The following is a 13,299-nucleotide window of genomic DNA, read 5'->3' as shown; positions in this document are numbered from 1 at the left end:
TTTAATATGTGAATGCTTAAAAATAGAAAAAAAGAGGAAATGTGCTCGCTCCTTCAGGTGAATGTTGAACGAAAAGCTGCAGTACGCCAAATGTAAAATGGGTGATTTTCCCAACAATGTAACAAAATGATAGACGAAATGTAATGAGCTGTATAGCAAAGAAAGTCCAACGTATTTAGCAGTATAACATAGAAACCAGCATCGGCAGTACTCCATATAAGTGAATAGCGTGACGTGAGCAAACGAAACAATAGAAATGCATTGAAGAAAGAAGCTAGAATAAGTGTATATTATAGAGCAGCAGTACCCACACTTCAGAAGCCGGCGACAGTCTGGATTATAGACTCCCAGTACGCTGACTCAATTACATAAGCATTGTTGCAGTCGACATAATAAGTTGCAAATAGGGTCAGCAGCTTAAAACGCAGGCTACAGTCTACATGAATGACTGTCAGTACACTGATCGTGATTAAAATAAATATTTAGTGTCTAGATAATAGGCTGGCAGTGCACTGACTTTTAATTAATAAGCAGGCAACAGTCTACATAAGAGACTGCCAGTACAACGAGTGCGATCAAGAAGCAGGCTGTAGTGTAGATAAGTGAAAGTGTTGTACTTTAAAAGTGTCATAGTATTTGTATTTATTTAGTAGTAACATAAAATATTTCATGGCAATTGGTCTATGTACGTGACAGTAACGAAAAATGCAATGTGCGTGACGTTAGGGAAAGTTGGAAATAAGAAGTTAAATGAATGCGTTAAAAAAGTGAATTAATAAAGTACGTTGACGACGTTGTTGCTGGCATGTTGGTTTGTAATTTGTCCAGCGAATGCGAAATGGAGATAGTTATTGAAATAATGGTGATGCATTGCAATATAATTTGCAGAAGCGGTAATAAACACTGTGTAAAGAATACATCCATTTGAGTCCCCCGGTGGCGATGTTTGCTGCACATCGCAGCAGGTTATCATTTGAAGCTGAGCCGATCTAGAGGAGGCTCACGACCCTTCAGATAATGGAAAGTTTGTGAGGCTAAAGAGACAATGGCTGTCCTTTGTTGCCCTAGCGAACTTAAATAGAGCAGTTAGTATGCAGGGGAAGAAAGCGTGTTACATAGTGTATATCTTCTGTAATGAAGCATCTTGTTTGAACAATTAGCGGCGAGCGAAAGTGAAAAATAAATGTAAAGAAAGTAATAATACTGTAGTTCGTGACTGAAAGTCGTGCTCACAACAGGAAAGTTTGTGGGCAAAAATACACATTGGCTGGACTGTGTTGTCTTAAGGGAATGACATTTAACTGCTATTAGCCAGGGGGAAAAGCGTGTTACATCGTGTAAATTTACTGTCATGAAACATTGGTTAATGTGTACGCTGTATTATGAAAACACAGTAATATAAATGAGAGAAATAAGATAGATGTATGTTTGAAGGGAGCTCTAAATTAGTGAGTATTACCTCGCTCAGTGTCCACACGAAGGCGTGTGACTTGGTAGGGGCCGCCCCCCCCCACTCCACCGAACGCGCGTGAGTTGGTATGATCGAGCGGACGCTTAGTAATAAGTAATTATACTAAAACAGCTAATTAAACTACTTTAAAGTTGACGGACGGGAAAACAAAATGGCGCTGGCTCATCACGGGGCTTACGGCGTGGCACCTGGCAAAAATTGTTTTTTACGTCAACCCCGCGGTTTGGGAGCCAAATCCTTCGCAAAAGTTTGGGCTGCACACACAGACAAACAATGACATTTCTAGGTTAGAGAAATGTCTCTAATGTGCAATGCTCTGGGGATTGAACACAGTTAAAGCTACCAAACATCCTGGTTTGGCCTGTCAGTTAAATTATCCGTTAATTATAAACTTCATGAAATAATTCTAGATTTGAAGCTTTCGTGACTGCAATGATTCATATTCTCAGGTTTTTTCGGTAAAGTCACGTAGGTAAAAACATTAAAATTAATGAAAGTAAAATAAAACAAAACAAAAATAACATTCACGACGTTTCGGAGGCAACACAAGTCTCCGTCATCAGGTGGGACCGTCACAGCCGAATTAGCTGCATCAAGTGAAGCAATGATTCAAGATGTAATCCCTTATAAGCAAGTTGAAGGGAGGTGGAGAGGGGGAGGGGAGAGCTTATCAGGCTGTGGTAGCCAATGAATGGAAACGTATCGGGAGGGAGGAGGAGCGGTGATCAAAGACTGCACGCAGTGCTCAACACAATGAATGGAGACGTGTCGGGACGGAGGGCGAGCGGCGATCAAAGACTGCACGCAGTGCTCAACACAATGAATGGAGACGCGCCGGGACGGAGGGCGAGCGGTGATCAAAGACATCACGTAGTGCTCAACACAATGAATGGAAACGTGGCGAGCGGTGATCAAAGAACAATGAAGAGATTACTGTTAAACACTGTGGATGTTAACACTCGGTGAAGTAAATTAAAATAGTGCCTGTCAGATAAGATGGTCCAAAAAGTGTAATTAAGTCTTTTTTGCGTGGTTAATAACATCTTTCCAGTGATTACTGAGTTTGTACCCATCATCACGGTTGAAATTATGTCTGTGTTTGTATATTTGTATGGCTTCGTGTACAAACCTTTGATGGTAGCCCGGAGGTTTGCAGAGAACCTTGGTCTCGGAAAAGACAATTTCATGAGAGCCCGCCGAGTTGTAGCAATGATCGGCAACGGCCGAAGAATCAGTTCTGCCGTGTTTCAGATCTGACTTGTGCTCGCGGACACGATCAGCAACATGACGTTTTGTTTCTCCAATGTAGCAATCACCACAAATGCAACTCAATTTGTAGACTCCAGGATACTGTAAGTCAGGAACGACATCCTTCACAGATGGAATCAGATCACGGATTTTATGCACTGTACTGAATCGGACTTGGATCTTATGTTTGTTTAGAATTTTGGAGATCTTTTTGGTCACGCCTGCTATGTATGGTAACGTGATAGTTTTGGTCGGAGTTTCATGTGGTTGTGTCTGTGTGGTGGGAGAGACAGCTTGGCGGATAGTGCGGTCAGAGTATCCGTTCATCCTGAGGGCCCGATGTACATGTCTTAATTCATCAGTCAGGTGGTGTTGGTCAGAAATGCCATGGGCTCTGTGGTATAGCGTTTTTATGAGAGAATTCTTTTGAGATGGGTGGTGGTGGGAATCCGGTTTCAAGTAGGAATTTGTGTGGGTGGCTTTCCTGTAGACAGAATGTCCCAAGGATCCGTCAAGCCTCCTCTTAAACAGAATATCCAAGAATGGTAGTTTACGTCTTTCTCCACTTCCATGGTGAATCTGATAGATGGGTGTCTAGAATTGATGTGGTCCAAGAAGTGGTTCAATGCTGGGAGGCCATGTGGCCAGATGACGAAAGTGTCATCCACATATCTCTTCCACAGGGAAGGACGCAGGGTGGATGTCCGGATGGCGTCTGATTCAAACTTTTCCATGAACATGTTGGCTATAACTGGTGACAAGGGGGAGCCCATAGGGGTACCCTCATTCTGTTTGTAGAAGGTGCCATTCCAGGTAAAATAGGTGTTGGTGAGGCAATGCCTAACCAGCGCAGGTACATCAGAATTCAATCCATGTTGGACTAAGTCCTCAATTATTGTTAGGGTGTCCGGTACTGGGACTTTGGTAAACAAAGATACTACATCAAAGCTGACGAGGATGTCATCAGGAGATAGTACCATGTCCTTAACCATAGAGACTAATTGGGTTGAGTTGAGTACTGCCGAAGAGGTCTTGCCTGTGAAGGGGAGCAGAGTATCTGATAGAAAACGGGCTAGTTTGTACGTCGGAGAGTTTATCGTCGACACGATGGGTCGTAGCGGGGTGCCTTCTTTATGGATTTTGGGAAGACCATAGAGTCTGGGAGGTCTTGCCGCCGATGGTTTTAGAGAGGGACGTTTGCTTGGTTCGATTAGGGAAGTCGAACTCGTGATGATACTGTTGGTTTTTGTCGTTAGGCTTTTAGTGGGATCGTTTTTAATTTTGGAGTAACTCCCATCATTAAGCAGGTCCAGGATTTTGTTGTTGTATGAATCTTTATCCATGATGACCGTGGCATTGCCCTTGTCTGCCGAGAGGATGACTATATCATCTCTCTTTTTTAAATTCGCGAGTTCAGAGCGTTCGTTTTTGCTGATGTTACTAGTGGGTTTCTTAGCATTCTTAAGAATAGTAGCTATTTCAGCTCTTGCTACATCCGCATGGATGTGTCCTATGCCTCTGAGGGCTACATCAATCTGAGAAATCATATCCTCTACTGGTATATATTTAGGGTTGACGGCGAAATTTAGTCCTTTGGCCAGTACCGTTTTTAGATTGTCAGAAATTGGAATGTTACTCTGATTAATCACGGTCTTGTTAACATCCAGCTTTGCGATGTGTGGCTCTGGTTTCTTTTTAGATAGGAGGTTGAATTTAGAAATCAGGTTAGCTTGGCATTTGGCTGACATTGAGTCAGCAGAAGTAGAAGTCATATTATCAACGTGGTTCCAATCAGAAGGTGACATTTTTTGTCTTAACAAACACATCTAATGTTAACACAAAACATGTCACCTTCTGATTGGAACCACGTTGATAACATGACTTCTACTTCTGCTGACTCAATGTCAGCCAAATGCAAAGCTAACCTGATTTCTAAATTCAACCTCCTATCTAAAAAGAAACCAGAGCCACACATCGCAAAGCTGGATGTTAACAAGACCGTGATTAATCAGAGTAACATTCCAATTTCTGACAATCTAAAAACGGTACTGGCCAAAGGACTAAATTTCGCCGTCACCCCTAAATATATACCAGTAGAGGATATGATTTCTCAGATTGATGTAGCCCTCAGAGGCATAGGACACATCCATGCGGATGTAGCAAGAGCTGAAATAGCTACTATTCTTAAGAATGCTAAGAAACCCACTAGTAACATCAGCAAAAACGAACGCTCTGAACTCGCGAATTTAAAAAAGAGAGATGATATAGTCATCCTCTCGGCAGACAAGGGCAATGCCACGGTCATCATGGATAAAGATTCATACAACAACAAAATCCTGGACCTGCTTAATGATGGGAGTTACTCCAAAATTAAAAACGATCCCACTAAAAGCCTAACGACAAAAACCAACAGTATCATCACGAGTTCGTCTTCCCTAATCGAACCAAGCAAACGTCCCTCTCTAAAACCATCGGCGGCAAGACCTCCCAGACTCTATGGTCTTCCCAAAATCCATAAAGAAGGCACCCCGCTACGACCCATCGTGTCGACGATAAACTCTCCGACGTACAAACTAGCCCGTTTTCTATCAGATACTCTGCTCCCCTTCAGAGGCAAGACCTCTTCGGCAGTACTCAACTCAACCCAATTAGTCTCTATGGTTAAGGACATGGTACTATCTCCTGATGACATCCTCGTCAGCTTTGATGTAGTATCTTTGTTTACCAAAGTCCCAGTACCGGACACCCTAACAATAATTGAGGACTTAGTCCAACATGGATTGAATTCTGATGTACCTGCGCTGGTTAGGCATTGCCTCACCAACACCTATTTTACCTGGAATGGCACCTTCTACAAACAGAATGAGGGTACCCCTATGGGCTCCCCCTTGTCACCAGTTATAGCCAACATGTTCATGGAAAAGTTTGAATCAGACGCCATCCAGACATCCACCCTGCGTCCTTCCCTGTGGAAGAGATATGTGGATGACACTTTCGTCATCTGGCCACATGGCCTCCCAGCATTGAACCACTTCTTGGACCACATCAATTCTAGACACCCATCTATCAGATTCACCATGGAAGTGGAGAAAGACGGTAAACTACCATTCTTGGATATTCTGTTTAAGAGGAGGCTTGACGGATCCTTGGGACATTCTGTCTACAGGAAAGCCACCCACACAAATTCCTACTTGAAACCGGATTCCCACCACCACCCATCTCAAAAGAATTCTCTCATCAAAACGCTATACCACAGAGCCCATGGCATTTCTGACCAACACCACCTGACTGATGAATTAAGACATGTACATCGGGCCCTCAGGATGAACGGATACTCTGACCGCACTATCCGCCAAGCTGTCTCTCCCACCACACAGAAACAACCACATGAAACTCCGACCAAAACTATCACGTTACCATACATAGCAGGCGTGACCAAAAAGATCTCCAAAATTCTAAACAAACATAAGATCCAAGTCCGATTCAGTACAGTGCATAAAATCCGTGATCTGATTCCATCTGTGAAGGATGTCGTTCCTGACTTACAGTATCCTGGAGTCTACAAATTGAGTTGCATTTGTGGTGATTGCTACATTGGAGAAACAAAACGTCATGTTGCTGATCGTGTCCGCGAGCACAAGTCAGATCTGAAACACGGCAGAACTGATTCTTCGGCCGTTGCCGATCATTGCTACAACTCGGCGGGCTCTCATGAAATTGTCTTTTCCGAGACCAAGGTTCTCTGCAAACCTCCGGGCTACCATCAAAGGTTTGTACACGAAGCCATACAAATATACAAACACAGACATAATTTCAACCGTGATGATGGGTACAAACTCAGTAATCACTGGAAAGATGTTATTAACCACGCAAAAAAGACTTAATTACACTTTTTGGACCATCTTATCTGACAGGCACTATTTTAATTTACTTCACCGAGTGTTAACATCCACAGTGTTTAACAGTAATCTCTTCATTGTTCTTTGATCACCGCTCGCCACGTTTCCATTCATTGTGTTGAGCACTACGTGATGTCTTTGATCACCGCTCGCCCTCCGTCCCGGCGCGTCTCCATTCATTGTGTTGAGCACTGCGTGCAGTCTTTGATCGCCGCTCGCCCTCCGTCCCGACACGTCTCCATTCATTGTGTTGAGCACTGCGTGCAGTCTTTGATCACCGCTCCTCCTCCCTCCCGATACGTTTCCATTCATTGGCTACCACAGCCTGATAAGCTCTCCCCTCCCCCTCTCCACCTCCCTTCAACTTGCTTATAAGGGATTACATCTTGAATCATTGCTTCACTTGATGCAGCTAATTCGGCTGTGACGGTCCCACCTGATGACGGAGACTTGTGTTGCCTCCGAAACGTCGTGAATTTTATTTTTGTTTTGTTTTATTTTACTTTCATTATTTTAATGTTTTTACCTTCATGAAATAATCCTGAAAATTATTTAAGGATAAATTATACTGTATTTATGTAACAATACTTTTCAAAGTAAAAAAAAATAGTCTGATCAATTATATATATTTTTTATTCGACGTTGTATCCTGTAACATCATCCAAAAATGTTTTAAATGCAATTTCTGTCTACGTACATGCTTGGTAATTAAGTTTCTCAAACATTCTTCCCGTTAGCCAGCTTGCTCATCGGTAGAGCGAGGGGCTCGCAATCGGAAAGTTCACGAGTTCAACTCCCGGTTGGGGTTTGGCTCAGGCTCTCATCCCTCCACGGTCGTGGGGAAGTCAACAGTGGCTTGTCCTATGGATATACTTGCCCCGACCAGATGAATGTGGAATGAGGGCCGTAAACGGGAGATGAGCACAGCTTCGATGTTCATATGAGCAGGAACTCGCTTAATGACTTTTCCTTGAATTTCCCTTCCCTTTAGGATTATTTCAAACAGGTACTGGACATTGACCTCAATGCCCAGATCCACTTTGGAAGAGTCTTCATGAAGCCAGGGTGAGGAACAATTACATCAGTGCCCTGTGCTCAGTGGTGACACGTTCCAGGGGATGTACACTCGTATATGGTTTGGGAGTAATGTTAGGTATCTGCAGCTGTCTGCTCGATGTGACTCCTGGTCACAAGTTATGCTCGCATATCGTTCCCCAAATTGGAGTGCAGCGTGAAATACATGCCGGTTATGTTTCCTGCCATTCAGCACAGTGATTTTCTATAGCAATATGTTCAAGAGCTGAATGCCACATTCAAGGTCTGATAGCGACGAGGGGGCTTCAAGAGAGAGTTCGTGTATTTTTATATTCTTTAAATGAAGGAGCCCAGACCACAGTGATTTACTGTACAGTTGATCATCGATTATATCCGGCGTGCGATATTATCCTGCTTCCAATATTATCCGGCGGTCCCAGACCGATGCGACGAAACCGGCAAAACCACTGCAAAGGCTGCATCAGTCAGGCGATCTTCAAACACATGTCATTGAAACAAGCGCATAGTACGTACATCACCCCATGCAGAGTCTTCAAGATTGGAGTGGTAAGTACGGTACAATAAATACAGTACCTTTTTACAGTAGGATATTTATTATTGTCTATATGTATGTTTATTTATGCCAAGTTGATATAGTAAACAAATATGAACACAAAAAAACGTTCAAAATAAGCTATTTTAAATATTGATTAGCGATCAATTATCCGGCGTTTTTGAAAATCTGGTGCCCCCTTAACCCCGGAGCCGCTGGATAATCGATGATCTGCTCTATGGTCCCTAGTTTTGATTGCATGGCCACAAGTGCACTCCTGTGTGGCTTGTGTCTTTAATTTTACATTCACGAAGGAGATGTGTGCATCAAGCCTGTCGGTGTTCTGATGCGGTTGATGATGGTTACACACGTGTCTTCTGGGAGGAATGTCGAAGCCAGGAGGTTGTTTTGGGTCTTGAACAAGGTGTTTAATCCGAACGTCCGCGTTGCTCGTCCAGATCTGGGCGGGAATCTAGGATGGTGACGGGATGATACTAGAAGGGGGCATTGGGACTTGAGTCGGTGGTGTGGTGAGGTACATTTTTGAGGTGTTGGTTGGCAAGATATCTCGTAAACTCCCTTACAGTTTGCATGTCTCGGCAGATATTTGGTTGCAGAATGTGTGCGAGAACAGGGAGCGAGGGGATTGGTGTCAGTTTCAGTGGTCTGGTTGCGATGCACATTGCATCATTTAATTGTGCATCTAGCAGTTTTGCGTATGAGCTGCCGGACCAGGCTGGAGCACAAGCGCTTGTGGTGGTTTCTGAGCATCGTGTCGATTGGGTGTACGGTAGAATGACATCTGACGATGTTGACTGACTTCAGCAGTAGGCCATGATGCCAAACAGCGTCATTGATCATTGCCGTGCCACTTTTTTGTTGACACTGGAAACCAGCCTCGGTGATGGTGGCGAAGGCAGCAGCTATGATCAGTTTGAAATCCGGCTCAATCGGGTGGTAGTTGGGGATCAATAATGGGGTGTGTGTCTGCAAGCTCGGCACATCCCATCAGCTTGGGGGTGGAGGACAAGGAGGGACGTTGGCCGGTAGCTGGAGGACGAGTCTTGCGGCTTTGCCGGGTCCAGAATGGCGACGACTCTGGCTTGCCGTCGGGATGTTGGCCATCCTGTGTATGACGGTGAAGAGGTTTTCAAGCCTTTGTTTGTATAGTGCCGTTTTTTTTTAGGAACTCACGACACAGGCAATAATATCCCTGTGCCTCGCTGTACGGTCTCGTTATATCTGTTGCTTGTGGTAGCTGACTTACGGTGATGGCGGTGTTGTTTTCCGACAGCTTACTTGGTGAACTTGTCAATTGGTGCCTTTTGATTGCGACAATGTGTGGGAAGCCACGGCATTCACTGTGGTTGTTGGTGGTCTGTGCTGTGTTGCTTTTGAGGTACTTCGGTTGTGGAGGAACCAAGTCTGCAGTGACATCTTCCCAACGTTTTCAGACTTTGAGCTGCAGGTTCTTCAATTGGGCTTCGGTTTCTTATTCACAGCCAGGCCACTTGGCCTTCCGAGAGTTCCAACGTGGGTGGCCGTGGTTTGGAGGTTAACGGTATCTATAAACCCGATGTGTGTGACAGCCGGTCTGTTTTAGGTGTTTTAAAATTTGCCGAAAATTGTTCGTGGTAATTCGTAGCTGTCTGCTATTGTCCTTTCAAATGAACCATTAGTCGAGGTTGTAGTTTTTTGTTTTCATGTGGCCGAGTGTAACGTGCCCAGCTGTTTGGGGTCGTATGCAAGGGAGGTGTCTCGTGTCGACTACCATTTCTCGAGCTTCGTCATTGTCTGAGTAGCCCCATCATCGTGTGTGGTGGCTGTTGAAGTCACCCACGTCTATAGCCGTGCAAGCGGGTGCTGTCACAGGCGGTGATGGCTATGGCTATTTGGGGTTTATACGCAGTGATGACCATCACGTGGCCAATTGTGATGGTTATTGTCGATGTGCTGTCAATTGTGGCGGTGGACTTAAAATCAGCAGAGACCCTTAGTTTGGCCTTGCCTGATGAAGGCGGTGAGAAGGGCATTGTTACTAACACCTGTTGAGGTTTCGTTAATTGCGGTCCGTATAAGAGGTCTCGGCAGTATTTCTGTGATATCTGCTTGCCCCAGCTGTTGGTGCCGGCGTGCACCGCTGTTATCATTTTCACATTAATTTGCTTTGAGAGGTACAAAATACGCAACATTGTAACGTTACTCTTAACTAAAATTTAAAAAAGTGAATAATTGTTTCTACAGCATGAACCTTAGGGAGTACAAGACCTTGACTCTGATTGTGCTTTGAATTTATTAAAAAATGGTGGTTACTGATTTTCTGACGTTATATGAAGCAGTTAAAGCAGCTGCATTGGTATTGTCGTGTGCCGTTTATTTCTGGCACGGCGATGTTTCTCTTTGCAGATTGCCCACAACGTTTGGTACACTGGACATCCACGGCATGCGCAAACTAATCTTCGCACTACCCGGTAATGTGGTGCGCACAGACATCCACTTGTGTGTGTGTGTGTGCATTACAGTCGTGTAATCAAATTATGGGTAGGCCTGGGTACCCAATTATTTTAAGCTAAATTGGGTCGTACGATGAACACATCGTGAGCTATCCACGTGAAGATTAGATCAGCCTTGGGCGTGTTCAGTCTCCTTACTCAGAAACGTTTGTTGTGCACGTTAATACTTACATGTTAATACATAGTTGTACACATTAATACGTACACGTTAATATGTACAGGGGGTCCCATAAGTCTAGAATCTAGGAAAAATTATACAAAAAAGGCAATTCGAACGTTTTTATTCTACACTTCTGCTAAAATGAGCGAGGATGGCAGTGGCTGTGTGATCATTGTTGGATCTCGTCGAAGCTCCACTGCGTGGGTTAAGTTGTATGGATCCTATTCCCATTAACTTTGCAACAAGTTTGCTAACACTGCTCTGTGTTATGCAGTCTGTTCAATTCAACGGCGACCTCCCTCTGACTCCGATTTCCTACGAGTGGAATTATCTGGACTCGTTCTTCTTTACTACTCAGATAGCTCTTGGGCCTGCACAAACAAAAAAAATACATGAATTCGTTATTTTCCCCTATGATTCCAGACTTGTTGACCACCCTGTAGTTGTACAGTACACGTTGATAATTGTTGTACACTTTAATAATTGTTGTACACGTTAATACAGCGTTTGTTGTACTCCTTTATATGGAGTGTGAACTATGACACGTGTGTCTGCATTTTAATTGTGAATTCCATGTTTTGAAAGTGGATTCAAATTGAATGTATTGTTTAAAGGCACTTTCAAACATGATGATAATGAAAAGTGGATGGAAAGGAGAAGGGAAACCAATGACTGTAACAACGCGAGAGATAAACTTACTATATATTTATCCAGAATATAGAGTGTTCCATCTCGCCATTATTGCCGAATCGGAATAATATAGTGATAATATTCTGTTTTTGTTTTATTTCAAATTTGAAAAAGATTTACCTCACGCATTCCAATTGGCAAGCCATAGCCAGGTACGATTCCACAATAGTCTGTGTGTCTGTTGCCCATAAGTGCGGCCCTCTCATTACAGGAAATCCGGTGTCTGCCATCATCACAAGCAACCTCTTCGTCATCCCGGCGCTGCGTAAGATGCAAGGGATCATTGATCCGCGTCCCACGATCCTCAAAGCAAGGGTAAGGGGGGGGGGCGTGTGATTGAAGTGTGATATCAGCAAAGGTGCACTCCAGTAGTGGGCCAAGGCTCTCGAGACATCTGTTTCACACGCTCAAGTTTTAATTGTTGTGCAATATTTGCCTCTCTCGCAGTTTGTACATCTGTGAGAAGAAATTGTGAAAATGCGGTTATCAATAACTGTGCAAGGGAAGTATTTATATTTAACAGGCGATGTTTTTGGTAACGGCCCTTCCTCATAGCGCTTTGTGTTTTTGTTATTTGTGCTTATTAGAATCAGAATATTTATTTATACTGGAGGAGGAATCCGATGAGCTATAAAGCTCTTTTTCACAGATTCCCAGTAAGCGGGCGGGTCAGAACGTTACAACAACAAACAGTACAAAAAAACACGATAGGAGTGTAAAGTATAGGAAAGGTAAACAAGTCACACAAATCTTGACTTAAAGCTTTCGTGACTACAGGAATTCATATTCTTTGTGTCTTTCGGTAAAGTCACGTAGGTAGCTTCAAGGAAAATCACGAAAAACTACGACGTTCCGATCGCAACACAAGCGGTCGTCATCCTGATGAAGTGACTTTACCGAAAGACCCGAAGAATACGTTACAAAAAATAAAACAAAAAATGTTTATTTTTCCAGGTAAAGCCCACTTAACTATTAGCTTCCTTTTCAGAAAAAATCCTGGCCACAAATGAAAGCTCAACCAAGCGGCGTATCACGCGCTGTTGTCAGCTCGGTATCACTAAAATAAATAGTACAAAAATTTGAGGTTGATTCAGTAGAGTAAATATAACAAGTATCTAAGTTATGCCAAGAGAAGTTCATTAAAAATAGCTAAGAGCATGCTGCTCGTGCACCGTCTCATTCCCAGACTCTCACCAGGCGCAGACGTGTCACATGATCAAGGGTGGGGCAGTGGGCACCTTGCATAACTGCTCCTTAAAAGAGTGACCAGCTGTTATTGTTTATTTTGTGAAGTGAAATTTATGGAAGAAGGAACCTGGAATGTGTTGACAACTGACTTGCGGCAATGTTTAGAAATGGCTGCAATAAGGAAATGCGCATGTTTTATGACGATTATGGAAACAGTCGGCTCAGCTTAATGCTCAATCACTTATTGTCAAGAGGACGATTTCGTATGACAGGTGCATATCAGCAGTCATAGGGATAAGGTAGGAAGAGTACATTTTGTATCTTTTTAACTACTCGTTGTGTGACAGCACAAGGCTTATTGTGGTGCTACTCGTGATGTTCACAGTTGGCTTGTGATGTGAAGTTGGATCCTCGTCCAGAGTACCACCGCTGCATCCTGACCTGGCACCACCAAGAGCCACTACCCTGGGCCCAGAGCACAGGTACATTCGCAACGCATGTCCAGCACAACATACAGTTTATTTAGTAAACTGCGTACTTTT

General features: G+C 43.6%; 1 protein-coding gene across 3 annotated transcripts in view; it reads left to right on the top strand.

Moving 5' to 3' along the window:
- The window catches only part of LOC144728983 (gephyrin-like), a 69,731-nt gene that overhangs the window by 51,201 nt on the left and 5,231 nt on the right, over positions 1–13,299 (top strand). For all 3 annotated transcript variants that reach the window (XM_078608790.1, XM_078608792.1, XM_078608791.1), the window contains 4 exons: positions 7,610–7,683; positions 10,613–10,677; positions 11,781–11,884; positions 13,143–13,239. In XM_078608790.1, coding sequence (XP_078464916.1) covers positions 7,610–7,683; positions 10,613–10,677; positions 11,781–11,884; positions 13,143–13,239 — 340 coding nt within the window. The remainder of the gene's footprint in view (positions 1–7,609; positions 7,684–10,612; positions 10,678–11,780; positions 11,885–13,142; positions 13,240–13,299) is intronic.

The sequence above is a fragment of the Lampetra planeri genome, chromosome 30 (assembly GCF_965212315.1).
Source record: "Lampetra planeri chromosome 30, kcLamPlan1.2.h2, whole genome shotgun sequence".
In the NCBI taxonomy this organism is placed as follows: Eukaryota; Metazoa; Chordata; class Hyperoartia; order Petromyzontiformes; family Petromyzontidae; genus Lampetra; species Lampetra planeri.
Note: the sequence above shows the minus strand (reverse complement) of the source record. Positions and strands in the feature narration are given on the sequence as shown.